The 12,393-nt window shown below is 29.4% G+C and overlaps 2 protein-coding genes across 5 annotated transcripts; one reads left to right on the top strand and one right to left on the bottom strand.

Moving 5' to 3' along the window:
* Positions 1 to 726: 726 nt before the first annotated feature.
* On the bottom strand, positions 727 to 2,926 carry LOC115716225 (S-norcoclaurine synthase 1). Its single transcript, XM_030644976.2, has 4 exons — positions 2,637 to 2,926; positions 2,229 to 2,476; positions 1,828 to 2,152; positions 727 to 1,153 (listed from the first exon to the last, which is right to left on the bottom strand). The coding sequence occupies exons 1-4, from the start codon at positions 2,883 to 2,885 to the stop codon at positions 905 to 907; spliced, it is 1,071 nt and encodes a 356-aa protein (XP_030500836.2). The 5' UTR covers positions 2,886 to 2,926; the 3' UTR covers positions 727 to 904.
* Positions 2,927 to 5,123: 2,197 nt separating this feature from the next.
* LOC115716453 (tobamovirus multiplication protein 2A) lies at positions 5,124 to 9,915 on the top strand. 4 transcript variants are annotated; one of them, XM_030645256.2, is made up of 7 exons: positions 5,124 to 5,481; positions 5,878 to 6,164; positions 7,517 to 7,616; positions 7,813 to 7,893; positions 7,981 to 8,085; positions 8,727 to 8,936; positions 9,327 to 9,915. In XM_030645256.2, the coding sequence occupies exons 2-7, from the start codon at positions 5,929 to 5,931 to the stop codon at positions 9,432 to 9,434; spliced, it is 840 nt and encodes a 279-aa protein (XP_030501116.1). In that variant the 5' UTR covers positions 5,124 to 5,481; positions 5,878 to 5,928; the 3' UTR covers positions 9,435 to 9,915. The 4 variants fall into 4 exon arrangements, with proteins under 4 accessions (XP_030501116.1, XP_030501118.1, XP_030501117.1 ...); XM_030645258.2 differs by having other exon boundaries at positions 5,125 to 5,481; positions 5,858 to 6,164; XM_030645257.2 differs by having other exon boundaries at positions 5,125 to 5,476; positions 5,858 to 6,164.
* Positions 9,916 to 12,393: the final 2,478 nt, after the last annotated feature.

Consider the following 12,393-nt stretch of genomic DNA (forward strand, 5'->3'; position numbering starts at 1 on the left):
ATATTTATAATCACACTTAACTGCTTTAAAATAATGATACTGAACCATTTATTTTTTATTACCAATTTTGTATTTATTTACTCCATTTATTACTATACACACTATTTTACTTATGTTTGTTATTTTACTAAGCTTTTATGATTGTTTTTTTATTTCTAAATTCTCTTTGAGACATTTTTTTTATTTTTAAAAAATATATATGTAATGGGTACCTGATGGGAATTCTTCTCTCGTCGGGTAATCCTCGCCCCGCCCCCGCTTTAATTTAAACGGGTATTGGGGTGGGTATGGGGTGAATTTAGAAAGCGGGTATAAGGGTGGGGGAGCAATCCCGGCACCCGCCCTGTCCCGTTACATCCCTAAATTTTCTTTTTTTTTTAGTGAATAAAAAATAATATATTTTTTTGTGTCCACATTTTGTTCAAGCTAACAAAGTGATAGGCCTTTTACACAATCTCTAAGGTGACATTTGGTTGGAGGTAATGAAATAGAATGGAAAGGTAAGGAAACAATCTTCATTTCATTCTTTTGTTTGGTTGCATATTAAAACATTAGAATGACTTTTCTACTATTTTGATGGAGTGACTATTCCATTTTGAAATGGAAGGAAATACCATTCTATTTTAATTTAAACATTCTTAAGCCACTATACTAATATTGGTGTAATTAATTATTTAATCCCATAAAAACGCTTGTGAATAATATAAATGGACACTGACTATACTGGCTGATATTAACTCTTACTCCCATTCATAATCTGTACACAGTTTGAGGAAATGAGAAGAATAAACCCTTTTGCAGGTGCCATTTCAAATCATTGAGCCATAAAATGACAGTGTCTGCTCTATATAGTATATAACATTATTTCTTCTTCTTCTTCTTCTTATTATTATTATTTAAGTAACTAGTCTTCTTGCTTCAGAAAATCTAGTTGGGTTTTACCATCAAGCTTGTTAGTGACAATAAGTCTGATGTAATCCTCTGTACTGATAGTTTTATAGTTAGGCTTACAATGTTGTTTTACTAGATCTGGTAAAGGACCAACAATGCCTTTAATATGTGGACTATGAAATGCAGCAATTGAAATACGTTGCTTCTCTGGGTTCACAACAGCTCTGTGCTCTATGCTCTTGTACTCCCCATTGCTCATTATCTACATATATACATAATTGGTTGGTAATGATATGTACAAGTACAACAAACACTTGGTCAATATAGAGTATCCATTTTCATTTTTACAAAGTGTGGCTTTTTTTCAAAATAGTTATTTTATAATTTTTTTAATATATATAAAAAAGCTAACAAAAAAAAAAAAGGAAAAAGAATAGGATAAATACTATTGTAGACCATGTATTTTGCAAAAGTTACTAATTGGAACTTCTGTTTTATTAAATGACAAAATGGATCCTGTATTTTATAAAATTGTACAAATAGAACCCTGAATTGATTTTTTGCTAAAATAAAACTTAATAATAATCCGATTTAGAGATGTTATGACAAATCTGGTTATATTTTTTTGTATCTGTTCAAGTTAGAAATTATCTTAAAGTTGGTTATATTAAAAAATAAAATTGTTGAAAATTGAGTTCAGGGTCTTATTTTTACTATTTTTGAAAATATAAGGTCTATTTTGTTATTTAATAAAATAAGTTCTAATTAGTAACTTTTACAAAACACGGAGTCTAAAATAGTATTTACCCAAAACAATATAAGGTAGTACCGTAAACTATTTTTCCCATATTTTAATTTTAATTTTTTTCATCAAATAATTTTTATGAAAAAAAGTTAAAACAGATAAAATGTGTAATTTTCTCGTACTTAATTTACCTCAATGATGTCACCAATGTTGACTATGAATGCACCTGGCACAGGTTTCACAACTATCCATTTCCCATTTTTCTTGATCTGCAAACCTTGTACATCATTCACTTGTAGCAGCAGAGTCAATCCAGTGGCATCAGAATGTGGAGTGAGGCCAATTACTTTGTCAGCTTCAACACAAGGTGGGTAGTAATTGATTCTCATTCCTTGTGTTCCATCCTCAAATTTACTAGCTAGTGTTTCAGAATTCAGTCCCAGGTTTCTAGACATGAATTTCATTACACAAACTGCAACTTTCTGCACTTCCCTTGAGTATTTATCTAGATTTTCTCTGAAAATTTTAATAAGGGTAACAATCATATTTTGTTTTAGGTGTAGGGACATAGTAAAGATTTAATTTTTTGTACCTAAAAGAAATAGGTTGAATAGGCCAACATCTCATATTTCTGTGAGAGAGAGGTAGAGCTATAAGGAATAACATGTCACCCCAATCAAGCTTTTGGTCTTCAGAATGAACAAAAGCTTGGCCATAGCCTTCAATACTGTTTGGTTGTTGTGCATAACTTTGTTTCTTCTCTAATGGCATTTTAAAGAATTCTTCTATATCAATCTTTATTTTCTCAATCACTTCCTCTGAAACCCCATGATTGATTAGCTGCCTCATCATCATTGAAAAATTAGTCATGATGAACTCGCGCTTTATTATATTATATAGTATTATATTAAATTGTTTGTGTAACATAATTTTAATAAAATTAAAACGAACTATATAAAAATATGACATATAATACAATTCTTAAGTTGTGTTATAATACCTGGAAGAATCCCCAATCTTTACAAGCTAAATGAAGTTTTTCCAATTCATGATGGCGATGATCAAGTAGTTTGGTCATATCGATTACGGGTAGCTCCAGTGTTTCTACGACGGAAATTTGATCAAGTAGGGTTTCGGGCTGAAGATAGCGAGATGGGATTTGAGTGGGGTTGTTTGAAGCCAATTCTTGAACATTATCAACAGGGAGAGATCCACCATAGTCAACAGTGGAAAGCTCCTCATTCTCCATTTTTGTCTAGTACTACTTGATATATGATCAATAATACTTTAGTGTTTGTTTAGTGAAGTTGTGCTATATATACAAGCAAGTTGCTTTGAAAATGTCGTTAGTTTTTGGATTTTAGTTCAATTGTCGTTAGTTAATGTTGGGAATTGAAAGATAGATGCTGTCTTTTCTTGTCTTGCATTGCATATTACACTCTCAATTGCTACATTAGAAGCTCTCTCTCTTGCATGTAAATTTTGATTTGGCCTGCCCAAAAGATGCTCTAATGCCTAGAGAGAATTATTTGGTGATTTTTGTAGTGTTGTGATGTGGTTGTTCTTGGTTTGAGAAATTATAAAAACTACAAGTGTGGTTTTGGTTAAAAAAATAATCGAAATCGCAATGTTCAAATAGAAATTCGAAATGGGGCGACGCAGAAAATTTTAACCAGGGTGAGTAATATCCAGTTATTTAAATAAATAAAAGACAAATTATTTTAAAAAATAAATGGATTTTAACCTCGAAATAAAAATAATTTTTATAAAATGGTAACAGTATAACTTTGCAATGAAAAACAACATAATCTTAAAATGGAAAGGCTTATTTATAATTTTATTTATTTATATTTTTATAATTAATTTTTTATTCATTTATAAAAATGAAAACAACATCATAACATAAATTTTATAAAATGAAACAACATAACCAAAATAAAAATAACATAGCACTAAACTGATAACAACTTTTATAAAAATAAAAAAAATATTAAAAAAAATCAATTACAAAATTATAATGGGTAACTTAATTATATCAAATAATATTGACAAGAATATTTGTCAATTAACTAAATATTGGCTCTTTATAAATTAATAAAAATTAATATTAATAATTTTATTATTAATACTATATACAACAATATGTTAAATTGCGGCATAAATACCTAATGTTTCCGATTTTATACACTTAAATACTTAATGTTTATTTTTGGTGGCAAAAATATCTAATGTTACAATTCTACACCGTTATTGCCACTTCCGTTATTAACTCATAAATATAGACACGTGGAGGGCCCAAATGCATTACATTTATTTATTTTATTTTAAAATTTGATATTCTTAATATAAAAAATTAAATATTACTTGTTTTTTTAAAAAAAAAATAAGAGAGATACAATACTAAATTACCATAGCTGAGTGAAGCGGTGTAGTATACAGAACATGATAATCGAATTGAAGTGTCAATATCATGTAAAAATTGTTAATGAGAACACATTTTTTTTAAACAAGTAGCATTTAGTTTATGATGTTAAGAATATTAAGTTTTAAAATAAAATAAAAATAAATGTAATGCATCTGAACCCTTCACGTGTCCATATTTATAAGTTAACGGAAGTGGTAGTAACAGTGTAAGAGAATTGTAACATTAGGTATTTTTGCCACCAAAAATAAACATTAAGTATTTAAGTGTATAAAATTAGAAACATTAAGTATTTATGCCACAATTTACCCTTCTTATAATAACCTCAATTATTATCCTACTTTTAAATAGAAATTATTCTTTTTTGAGGAAAACAAAAATATAGTTTCATTTTACTATTTTATTTTTATTTTAATATTAAGAAAGGGAGATTTGAACTTGGAAGTTCTTTTTTAGGAGGAGAAGTTTGAAATTATTATATTATACCTATGATAACTAATTTTAACTCTTATTTAAATAAGATATATATATTTTTTGAATTAGTATTAGTTACCCATTAATCTTTTCTCTCTTTCTAAAATGAGCTCTTAATCTACCATTAGTGTAATGTGATGATTTGATGATAATTAATTTAGGTATTATTTATATATATGTATGGACAATTAGAGTTTTTTTATTATTATTATTATTATTATTATCTCATCTCTAGAAAACATAATTAGAGTTTTTCTATTACTTTTTTTTTTCTTTTAAAAAAAACATGGACAATTACTTTTCTTTTCTTTCACTAAATATATAATCATTTCGTTGAACATGATAATAATGATCCAAGTGACCGTTCTTATTCTATGCTCTTTTCATGAACACATTATTTGTCTACTTTTTATTTATTTATTTATTATTTTTTTTAGAAGACATGAACACATTATTTATTTTTTGCAGAAAAAAAAAAGAAAAACACACACACCAAATTCAAACCCTATCCTTTTAACAAAAAAAATATATTTAATTAATTAATAGTTCCAATCCTCACCGACCCCATATGTCATACACTCTAAAATAAAAACATTATAGAGCCAGCCAGTTTGGCTGCCCTAATCACATGCTCAACTGTATAATGACAATAGTACCCTCATTGTGAACGTAGAGCTAGTTATGGGTAATTATGTAATTTCGTAACAATTAAGTTGATTCCACCACAAAAGTATGGAGCGCTCCGATCAAAATGCCAACTGGACGGTGACCGTAGTACAGAGAAAAAAGGTTAATTAAAGAAAATTAATAAAAAAAAAAAATTCATTCTATTTCTCTCTCTATCTCTTTTCTCTCCGAAAAATTTCAGACCAAAACAGATTGAAAAGAAAAAAGCGGAAAGAAGCTTCAAAATCTCATAATCCATAGGGATCGCAGCTCTAATCGTAAGGTTTTATTTATTTATTTTAATTTAATTTGCTTTTGCTGGTTTTTTATTAACCAAACTATTATATGTAGATTTTTTAGATAATATTTGTCCGAATTTCGAATATCGGTGTTTAGAGTCATTTTATTGCTGTTTGGAAATTATGAGCTGATTAGAGCTCGAAATTAGATCAATTCTTATGTATGAGGGTTTTTGCTCTTAGTACGGATGAATGATTAATTTTCTATTTTGGAGCAATGAATCGAGTTTTATATGTGTGTGTGTGTTTTGTGTTTTTAATTTGGACTTTTTTTTGTAAGTTTAAATGTGGTTATGTTGATTTGTTTTTTGATTATTTGTGTAAATGTGGGGTTTTTGTTTGGTGGATGATGATTGAAAGAATGTACATTGATGAAATAGGAGAGAACAATTTGAGTTGATTGGAAGGAAGGATAGGAGATTTTGTAAAGGATGGCTTGCAGAGGATGCTTGGAATGTCTGTTGAAGCTTTTTAACTTCTTGATGACCGTTTCGGGTTTGGCTATGGTGGGTTATGGAATCTACTTGCTAGTTGAGTACAAAAGGTCTACTGATGAGTCCCAAGTGCTATCACCTGTTGGAGGTGATGATAGTTTGATACAACTTGGCAGACCATTGCTGGCTGTGTCACTCTCTGCTAACATTTTCGATAACTTGCCCAAAGCTTGGTATGGCTGCTGACCCTTGTCCTTAATAAATACAAGTTTGTTTGAAATTTCTCAACATTTTTGCTTGCTAGCTACTTTGTTTCATGGGAAAAATAGATTTTCCTGATTTTTGCCAATAATGTTCAATTCAAGTTTCCTTAATGTTTACCATCATGCTTAGGGGCAATGAGTTTTTTTCTTGTTGCTTCAAATTCATTCTCTATTAAGATACAAGCATTTTCATGTCCACATGCTAGGTTTCTTGTTGTATTTCTTGAATGATCTCCTTGTACTAGAAAAACTTCGTACTTTTTTAAAATTATCATTTTTATATGTTGTGAATATTTATTTGTAGTGTAAATTGCTTTATAGCAAGGTCATGTTAGCTAAGTATGATTGAATTAAGAAATATACAAGAAAAAACTAGGAAGAATGAATAAGTTGATTATTAGGCAATAATAAATTATGAGTAAACAAGTTTAATACAATGTTGTACATCATACATGGAGATGTGGATTAGATAAGATTAATTATCTCAGGTTTTCCAATCAGATTAAGTTATCCCATACTAGGTGAATTAAGTAGGTTGTTTGGATTAATTTTTTCAATATCCTCTCCAATTTCATAATAAAATCACATGATAAAAATTATTGAATCCTATCCAATTCCATGCTACTTTCTAAACACGACCCAAGTCAAGTGTACTGTATTTTACTTTGATAGGACATGGATTGTTATTAATGATATTTTCTTTAGAATTAACATTATTATTAATGACATTTTCGTCATCAAAGATTCGAAGTCACCAAGATAAAACCCATCTTTGAAAATTGTATTGTGGTGTTGGAATGATTATCCTTTTGTCCCCTCTTGATTGTGCAATGCATGATGATGGTAGACGCCTTTTTATATTAGTGGATTAAGCAAACAAAAGAAAGTTCTCTTCTGAGAGCTGTAGAGTTTGTAAGAATAGGATTTTAGTGTCTCATTTGCAACCAAGTGATGATACACTGTCCAGGCTGGCTTCATTTTTAGATGAATGTTCCTTTCTGTTAAGTCATGCAATATGGTTAGTGTTCTTGTTTTTTTGCAGTAAACTCTAAGATAACTATTAAAGAAAAATTAGCCTCCTCGTAAAGGAAAAAAAAATTAGCTTTAGTTGTGAAAGCAACGTAATTCTTTGCAAATACCAGTGCCATTTTCCCACATTGATCATTTTACTTTTTGATTATTTTTCTTTCTGTGAAGAAAATCTTTATTTATTGTATTTATCTATCTTCGTGTCTTTAGCATAGTTTTACTGTTGAATTGATATTTCTGTTTTCAATGCCATATTTGAGCTTCTTGATGATTTGGCATGTCATGATATTCAGGTTCATTTACTTATTTATTGGAATTGGGGCAATTCTCTTCGTCATCTCGTGTTTTGGATGTGTTGCAGCTGTTACTCGGAATGGCTGCTGCTTGAGTTGTGTATCCTAATAATTAAGTGTTCGTTATATCTAATATCTAAATATGAATGTCATGCTACATTATTTAAATGACTAGCATTTTTCTTGTTAAAAAGAAATCAATAACAATGTCATGCTCGTACCAATATCATTTACTGCGTGTGACCCACTACTTTTTCCATTTATAGTTGATAAGTGGTTTCCTTAAGTTGATATAGTATTCAGTGTTGGTGGTTCTCTTAATCTTGGCGGAGCTTGGATGTGCAGCCTTTATTTTCTTTGACAAAAGCTGGGAAGAAGTAAGTATTGCTTTCTTGTTTTCAAATCTAAGATTGTCAGACTGGATATAGCTTGGATATCTGATCAATGACATAAGTTGCTTTTAGGAAATCCCAACTGACAAAACTGGAGACTTTGACAAAATATATGCTTTTCTGAAAGAGAACTGGAACATTGCCAGATGGGTCGCTCTCGGGGTTGTTGTTTTTGAGGTAAGCGTGAACTGTTTCCTCTTGTTTTGTGGATAATTTACATGCCATGCATACCATCCACATGGAATTATTGGTGCTTACTATGTCTGTTTGTCTCTCTTTTTCCTCTTCACACTTTTAACTGTGAGATTAATAAACTATAACTCGAACAATATTCATAATTCATCTATTGCTGTCCGCATACTTATTGTAAATTTAATCTTCATGAAAAATTCATGTTTTACTAGCTTTTCTAGAGACAACTAACTGAATTTTACTCCTTTGTGGAGTTTTGATTGAATAGTCTCATCACCATCAAGGGCATAGCTCATGTTAAATTTTCATATGAATGGTAATTCTATTTTTCTTATGGCGTGGGAAAAAAGTAATCTAAGTTTATTTCTTTAAACTAAAGAGGAAAAAAAAATTCATGCAAACAAGTTAGATGGGGAAAGTATTTTGTGGTTTGGTTGGAATTATGATGACTCAAATCACATGTATTATGATGTACTAGTACCTCTCCATCAGTTAATATTTGTATGATTATTTATTTATTTGTAAAGGGATTCTGTGATTTTCTAGAATGCTGATTTTTCTATTTCTGAGCCAGGCTATGGTAATTCTTGGATAAACATTTAAATGGTTGTTTTCTTAAACTTCAGGCTGTGCTTTTCTTGTTAGCTCTTATTGTGAGGGCGGCAAACAGGCCGGTGGAGTATGACAGTGATGACGAGATCATTGCCCCAAGGCAACAAATCCGACAACCGTTGATCGGCAGACCACCAGTTCCAGTGACAGGGGTACCTGTTTCTGGTAACCTTGATCAGCGTCCAAGCAGAAATGATGCTTGGAGTACTCGCATGAGGGAAAAGGTGATATATGTTAATCTATATCTTTTTCGGTTTGTCTTAAGAAATCTGAAGTATTTGCATTATCTTTTAGCTGTCATGCTCAAGAGTAGTTATTTTTGTAGCAGCATACCTATTACTTACAGAATCTTTATTTATTTTACTTTGTTCGAAAGAGCAGTTGGAATTTGGTCTGCCAAAATTTAATTGTGTTGCTATGATTTTTTTTTTCAATTATATATTTGTCAATTTTAAGCTCATATGGTTTTAGTTATCGCTGCCTATATTATTTGTAAAAGTCAGTTTGCTTTGCTCATTTTTGTGTGGTTTGATTTGATGATTTAATTTTCTGTTCAAATGTTTCCTCTGGCTCTAATACGGTTCTGTACATTTTTCTTATTTCGTTTAAACCAGTATGGGCTTGATACTACTGAGTTTACATACAATCCAAATGACTCGAGTAGATTCCCGCAAGCTACCAATCAACCAACAGAAGAAAGAAGCCGTTGCGCCATCATGTGAGAGAGCTTAAGATTTTAACCGAACGAAAAGTTTAATCTAAAGTTGGTGTCTGAAGACTGATCAACGCGACCATGGTTTGTAACCTCGAGCATCTAAGAATTCCCTTCGTCGAGTTTGTGTAGAACAGAAAACAGTCGAGTCCTTTTACTGTATTGGTGTGTGTATAATTGTGTTGTTACTTTGGTGGAGTCAATTTGAGTATATAGCTTGTTATTCAAGTGGATTCCACTTTGAGCATAATATGAAATTTAAGGTGCATTTATGAGACATAAAATTGATTTTAGAAGGTGTTTAATTGAACATCATTTTATTTTTCTTTTTTATTTGTATTTTTCTAAGTTTTCAGTGTTGCAGTTTTACAGGGCAGAATTACATTTTTTTGGGTTGATGTCTGTTGATTTTCCATCTTGAAGTGCGCATCAGTAATTGTAATGAATTGGCTCAACCGCAATGCTATTTTTGTCTTCTTTGTTATGAAAAAGAGTAATTTGGGGTATAAATATGGGTAAATTTAATTTTTTACAGTAATAATATTTAAATTATATTCTTGAAATTTTTGTAGGTACATGATCGTTAAGTTCATAAGATGTTATTACGTGTCATTTTTTTATTGGTATATTTATTTTAACGTTTAAATAAAAAATAAAAATTTAATGATCTAGACCAATTATAAATTGTCACTTGATAATTTACTTGACACTTAACGGTTAGGTGTTTACAAAAGCTTTAAAATTATAACTTAGGTATTATTACTTTTAAAAATTAAACTTAGGTATTTATTTGTAATTGATAGTTAAATTTAAATATTTATGCCGTAAATTACTCTATGAAATATTGATCTTCTAGTTGGGTAGGCCAATTTGGTTGGTATATTTATCCAATCTAATCTTATTTTATTTATATTGTATTCGATTCATACCATTTTGGATTAGATGAGTTACATTTGTAATATTACATTATTTAATATTTATTAATTTATTTTACTTATAATAAAATAAATTATTATTGTTTTATGTTTTTAACAACAAATTAAAAAGTATTTCCCCTCCAAAAAAAAAAAAACAAATTAAATAAATAATACAATTATTTTTTTTTGGAATAAAGTATAATATTTTATTAATAACAAGATAAAATAATAGCCTCCAATCTAATCAGGACATCTCCCCGTTGTAAACACGAGCATGATTAAAATTAGAAAAACGAGTCAAATATTCAATTGCCTAATTCTAAGATCGTTTGACAAAAAAACTAAAAATAAAATTAGATGAAAAGATTGTAGACCTTGATAACACTTATATTCTATTTCATCTACCGCTTAGAAGAGATAATAGTTGAAACTGTTGCAGCAGGTTCATTCAACCTCATAGCTTGAGTACTCAACTATTGTGTAAGGTATGTAACTGCACTACCTTCAGTCGCAGAGAAATGTTATTCCTAACTACTAATAACGATTTGATAGCGAGCCATCGAATAATAAAAAAGAATTAACAATGAAACAGAACAAAACTATGTCATAGAGACAAGACTAAAACACTTGAAATTATGTCACAAGATTAAAACACTCAAAACCATATCACAAAAACAAAACTAATTGCAATAGCAAAAATCGAATTAGTAGCAAAACACAATCCCAACCAAGCCGCACCTAAGCCCAAAGAAGGTGGTAAGCTTGATCGAACAAAAAAGACGACCTCTGATAGCTATAGATTTAAGAACAAGAAACTCTAATTTTCTCCCACAAAATAAGAAATATTAATGATTCCTCTTTAAATTAAACAATTGTTAGAAAATGTTATATGTAAAAATAAATATTTAATTTTAATTTTACTATATAAAAATATATACATTTGTTATATTAAATTTTAAAATGTATTTATATTATACTAGGTGATTGTTACGTGCCAAGGCACGTAGTGTTAGTTTTATTTAATATTTTAGTTTTTTATTTTAATTAATAATTAAAATAGTATAATTATTTGAACGATTTGTTTTATAAAAATAAAATATGTGTCCGTATATTTAGTAAGTAAAACATAGTTGTGTTATAATAATGTATGTTATTAATAGTAAAATGTACATTAATCTTCTAATTGAAAAAAATTCTATTATCTCATTTCATATCTAATAATAGCTACACAACTATATATTTATAAACTTTCACATTCTTTGCAAATTACTAATAAGCACCAATAATATTTTCATATCTATATATTTATTTTAAAAAAAATAAATAAAAAAACTATTAATATTCTCTCAAGATAGGTTTGTTAGAGAGAGATGTGGGTAAGATGATTTTTTTAATTTAAAAAGAGATTATTAATATTTAAGAGATTGTTTAATTTTTTGGTTAAATTATTGGGTTTATTTGTTAACGGAGATCAAAAGTAATCGTTAAATTTAACAGAATATTCTTTTTATTTTTAAGTATATTCTGTTAAACCAAGAAATGCCGTTAGATAGACACTTTTAATATATAAAGATATATTAGATTTTTAAATTATTATTTTTTTACTTTAAAATTTTAATTATAAATATAATTTCTTAAATATATACATAGGTGTTAGTTGGATTTTTTTTTTTTGACGCGGTGATCCAGATCACACATGATTAACAAAGCAGCAATCCATAATCGGCGGCGGCACCTCCTCGAACCAGGATAGCTCATTGTCTAACCGAAGAGCATGTTTTGCCAAACCATGTGCTGCAGAATTCATATTCCGAGCCACATGGGACAAAACTGCTCCCGGGAGTTTAGACAATAAAGCTATGACATCCTCAAAAAGCACTCCCAGCTCGTTGAAAAAAATCTTTCCTTTGTTTATAGCTGTGACTAGAGACAGAGAATCGGAAAAAACCTCTTTAATTTGGATTCCGCATGAAAGAGCCCAATTAAGTCCAAACAAAAGTGCCAAGGTCTCCGCTTGTAAAACAGAGATACTTCCTGAAGACATAGCAAACC

Source organism: Cannabis sativa, chromosome 5, assembly GCF_029168945.1.
Source record: "Cannabis sativa cultivar Pink pepper isolate KNU-18-1 chromosome 5, ASM2916894v1, whole genome shotgun sequence".
NCBI lineage: Eukaryota > Viridiplantae > Streptophyta > Magnoliopsida > Rosales > Cannabaceae > Cannabis > Cannabis sativa.

Excerpts from the sequence above, each read along its gene's own strand:
- LOC115716225 (XM_030644976.2), bottom strand. The coding sequence starts at position 2,885 with ATGGAGAATGAGGAGCTTTCCACTGTTGACTATGGTGGATCTCTCCCT. Across the intron at positions 2,477-2,636 it reads AAGATTGGGGATTCTTCCAG|CTAATCAATCATGGGGTTTC; the intron begins GTATTATAACAC and ends ATGATGAGGCAG. Across the intron at positions 1,154-1,827 it reads ACATTGGTGACATCATTGAG|ATAATGAGCAATGGGGAGTA; the intron begins GTAAATTAAGTA and ends GTATATATGTAG.
- LOC115716453 (XM_030645256.2), top strand. The coding sequence starts at position 5,929 with ATGGCTTGCAGAGGATGCTTGGAATGTCTGTTGAAGCTTTTTAACTTC. Across the intron at positions 7,617-7,812 it reads ATGGCTGCTGCTTGAGTTGT|TATTCAGTGTTGGTGGTTCT; the intron begins GTATCCTAATAA and ends AAGTTGATATAG. Across the intron at positions 8,937-9,326 it reads GTACTCGCATGAGGGAAAAG|TATGGGCTTGATACTACTGA; the intron begins GTGATATATGTT and ends CGTTTAAACCAG.